The sequence below is a fragment of the Chiloscyllium plagiosum genome, chromosome 35, assembly GCF_004010195.1.
Source record: "Chiloscyllium plagiosum isolate BGI_BamShark_2017 chromosome 35, ASM401019v2, whole genome shotgun sequence".
Lineage (NCBI taxonomy): Eukaryota > Metazoa > Chordata > Chondrichthyes > Orectolobiformes > Hemiscylliidae > Chiloscyllium > Chiloscyllium plagiosum.
Window position 1 is genome coordinate 42,018,664 of NC_057744.1, and position 4,116 is coordinate 42,022,779.

Genomic DNA, 4,116 nt, shown 5'->3' on the forward strand with positions numbered 1-4,116 from the left:
TTCCAACGCCCCTCCCCCAAGTCCCTCCTCCCTACCTTTTATCTTAGCCTGCTGGACACACTTTCCTCATTCCTGAAGAAGGGCTTATGCCCGAAACGTCGATTCTCCTGCTCCTTGGATGCTGCCTGACCTGCTGCGCTTTTCCAGCAACACATTTTCAGCTCTGATCTCCAGCATCTGCAGTCCTCACTTTTTCCCTTGAATGTATCTAATGTCTGACCCTCCACAGCCTCTGGGGCAGAGAATTCCAGAGATTCCTCCTCCTCTCAGTCCTAAATGGCCTTCACCTTATCTTGATACTTGACCGCTCACAGCTTTGTTCGTACCACTGTCCCTCTGATATCTAACCTGCAAGGCTATGCTCCATACAAGCTGAGACCATTATTGTTGGCAGCCTACAAGTTATGATCACCTTTCTCAGCCTAGACCAATTACTGTCTTGACTGTGGGGGAGGCAGTATTATCGCAAGGCTATTAATCTAGAGACCCAGATGATGTACAGGGGACCTAGGTTTTAATTATAGAATCCCTGGTGTGGAAACAGGCTATTTGGCCCAACAGGACCCTCTGAAGAGTAACAAACTCAGACTCATTCCCCCACCCTATTATCCTACACTTACCCTGACGAATGCACCTAACCTACATATTCCTGAATACTGTTGCCACCAATGAATGGTCAGTTAACCTGTGTTACTTTTTCTTTGGCCATGTTGACTGACTGACAGAGAAGAATGATGAGCAGATTTATGCTCACTGACCAATGCTATTAAAATCTCTCCACAGTCACCTGGCAGACAGAGTCTGAGTTTTAATATTCATCCAGAGGTTTCCCATATACTGACAGCACACTCCCCAATTGTAAGGGGAAAGAGATAAGAGACTTAAGGGGCCTCAGAAGTACATCCCTGCTTTTATATTCTAATCCTTTTGAAATAAATGCCAATATTATATGTCATCTTAACTACTGACTCAACGTGCAAGTTTACCTTAAGAGAATATAGGACAAGAACTCCCAAGTCCCTTTGCACTTCACATTTCCAAATTTTCTTCCCATTTAGAAAATAATCTATACTTCTATTCTTCTGACCACAGTACATGACCTCCCACTTTCCCACATTGTACTCCATCTGCCACTTCTTTACCCACTCTCCTAACCTGTCTAAATGCTTCTGCAGCCTCCCTGCTGCCTTAATACTATCCTTGTATGTTTTGCAAACTTAGCCAGAATGCCCTCCGTTCCAAGAACTAGGTCATTAATACATAAAGTGAAAAGTTGTGGTCCCAACACTGACCCTTGTTGACAGCACTTATCACCAGCTGCTTTCCTGGGAGGGACCCTTTTGCAACCTCCAGATGTCTTCAAGTGCTTTGCGGTCTGTGAAGCAGGTTAGAAGTGCACTTACTGTTGCAACGTAACAAAATTCAGCAGCCTGGTTGTGCACAGCAAGATCCCACTAACAACAAAGTGGAACTGATGGGATCATTTGCTCCAATAATATTGATTTGAGGGTGATGATTTGACAGGTCATTGGTATGTGGTCCATTCTTCCTCAATGATGCTAGGGGAGAGATTACATCTATCTTAGGGGTCAAACAAAGCCTTTGTTGAATGTCTAATCTAAATTGTGGCATCCCCAACAATGTAGTACTCCCTCTGCACTGCATCAAAGTGTCAGCGTTGTGAGTGAGTACCTGTAGCCCCAGGTGCCTGTAATCTGTTCGTTCTGTCTGCAACGCAAATGCTTTATGATCTCTTCAGACAGAATATTCATTCTGTGTGTTTTGTTTTCCTCTCAATATTGCCGCACTTCTGGCAACAGCAATACCAGCTCCTAGTTTATAATGGCGACGTGGATATGGCCTGTAACTTCATGGGAGATGAGTGGTTTGTGGAGTCACTTCAACAAAAGGTGAGTGCTTCTATTCATTGCTCATTGTTCTCGAGAACAGAGTGAGTGGAAGTGGCAGAGGACTAATTGTGTACATCTACGTTTGAGTACTGTCACAAAATTTGAATTCAAATTCATTAAAATAAAGGGGAAAGAGCTTCGATTCTTGAAACACCTCTGTACAACTGGAGAAAGTCTGAGACAGAATAGTATTGTGTTTTCCATTTACAGAGACAAATTCGCATGAACTGTCCTCTCAATTTGCAATGAAATGATTATGATTTTTACAGCAGAAACCTTTGTGATGCTTCAGATATTACGCAAAATAATGGTGTGAACTGAACTTTACCGCATTGTAATCATCTGAAAAGAAACCTTTTTAAAAGGATGAGCAGACACTCGATTTCAACAGGGAAATGAGCAGGAACAGTCAAGAATTCCATTTGTTTTTCTATTGGATCCCAATGATGATGAGTTGAGACACCAGCTGTAAGGACCATTACCATGGTCCTGTTTGTTGTCTTGTGCCTTGTAAGCGAGTGATACAGAATATTGTTTCAATATGCACAGGTACATTCCAAAAATTAATGAAACTGTTCTCACATCCTTTACTCTGACATTCATTATCGGATTAATTTTAAACTTAACCACTAAGATATGGTGAAGGTGGGAATAATTGGAAAACCCTTTGGAAACGGCTGGCAAATGTGTGATGGGCCAAATGGCTGCTTCCCCTGCTGTAAGAGACCCTGAACTAATTAATTCATTCCAAATGGAGACCAGGCATAGCAAGAGAAACGTAATTATTGGGCGGGGGGGGGGGTGGGGACAGTATGTGAATTATGGTTAGGGCTTGATTCCTCTCTTAAAGAACTTGGGATAACCCAGTCTTTGGATATGAATTTTATTGATTGGTAATAGGGAGAGAAAATTGCAGTCAATCTCTGCGTCCTCCACCTCCACAAAAGGAGCAGGTAAATAAAGTCTGAAATGTAGACTGAGCTCCAAATGTGTGAAGTTCCAGAGTTTGGGGAAGTGGGACATTGTGCTAGTTTTCAAACTGCTGTTTAAATTTTGGATACATAAACAGAAGTTGTGCAACACAGAATCCTGATTCACTGAAACTGTTACTTATGAGCAATATCTGTTCAGCACAAGTTCATACTACCTATTGTTTTGACTTAGCAGCTTTATATGAAAAATATTATTGCTTTTATTGTATATACTTTATTATTTTATCTGGACCTTGAGTCATCTTGCTTTGCAAATTACATTGCTCATTCTTTAAATGGATCAACTGGATCAAATCCAGTGCTGCATGTAGCTGTAACCACAAAGGACTGAAATAGTGCCAGTCAGCTGTCAGTAATCATGAGCTTTCAGTCTTTAATTTACAGGAGGAGGAGTCATCTGAGGGAGGGAAGGAGCTGCAGGCTTGGAATCTCTCTCTCGAATCTGGGCAAAGCAAATTTTATGCTTAAGACTGGCTATAGAAAGGCAATGGTTTGTTGTATTATCGTGGAGACCTAGATATGTTCTGGAGATCCCAGGAGATGCTGGAATTTGAATTCAATAAAATATGGAATTAACAGTCTAATGATGACCATGAATCCGTTGTTAACTGTCAGGAAAAATCCATCTGGTTCACTAAAGTCCTTTAGGGAAGGAAACTGCCATCCTTACCTGGTCTGGCCTACATGTGACTCCAGACCCACAGCAATGTGGTGCACTCTTAACTGCCCTCTGGATTGGTAATAAATGCTAGCATTGCCATTGATACCATCATCAATTGAATGAACAATAGACAATAGGTGCAGGAGTAGGCCATTCTGCCCTTCGAGGCTGCACCACCATTCAATATGATCATGGCTGATCATCCTTAATCAGTATCCTGTTCCTGCCTTTTCTCCATAACCCTTGATTCCACTATCCTTGAGAGCTCTATCCAACTCTTTCTTAAATGAATCCAGAGACTGGGCCTCCACTGCCCTCTGGGGCAGAGCATTTCACACAGCCACCACTCTCTGGGTGAAGAAGTTTCTACTCATCTCTGTCCTAAGTGGTCTACCCCGTATTTTTAAGCTGTGTCCTCTGGTTCGGCACTCGCCCATCAGCGGAAACATGTTTCCTGCCTCCAGAGTGTCCAATCCTTTAATAATCTTGTGTCTCAATCAGATCCCCTCTCAGTCTTCTAAACTCAAGGGTATACAAGCCCAGTCACTCCAGT

At 42.4% G+C, this 4,116-nt stretch overlaps 1 protein-coding gene across 1 annotated transcript in view; it reads left to right on the forward strand.

The window, feature by feature from the left end:
• ctsa (cathepsin A) overlaps positions 1-4,116 on the forward strand; it is a 61,221-nt gene that overhangs the window by 48,431 nt on the left and 8,674 nt on the right. The window contains exon 13 of the mRNA XM_043676989.1: positions 1,821-1,910. Coding sequence (XP_043532924.1) covers positions 1,821-1,910 — 90 coding nt within the window. The remainder of the gene's footprint in view (positions 1-1,820; positions 1,911-4,116) is intronic.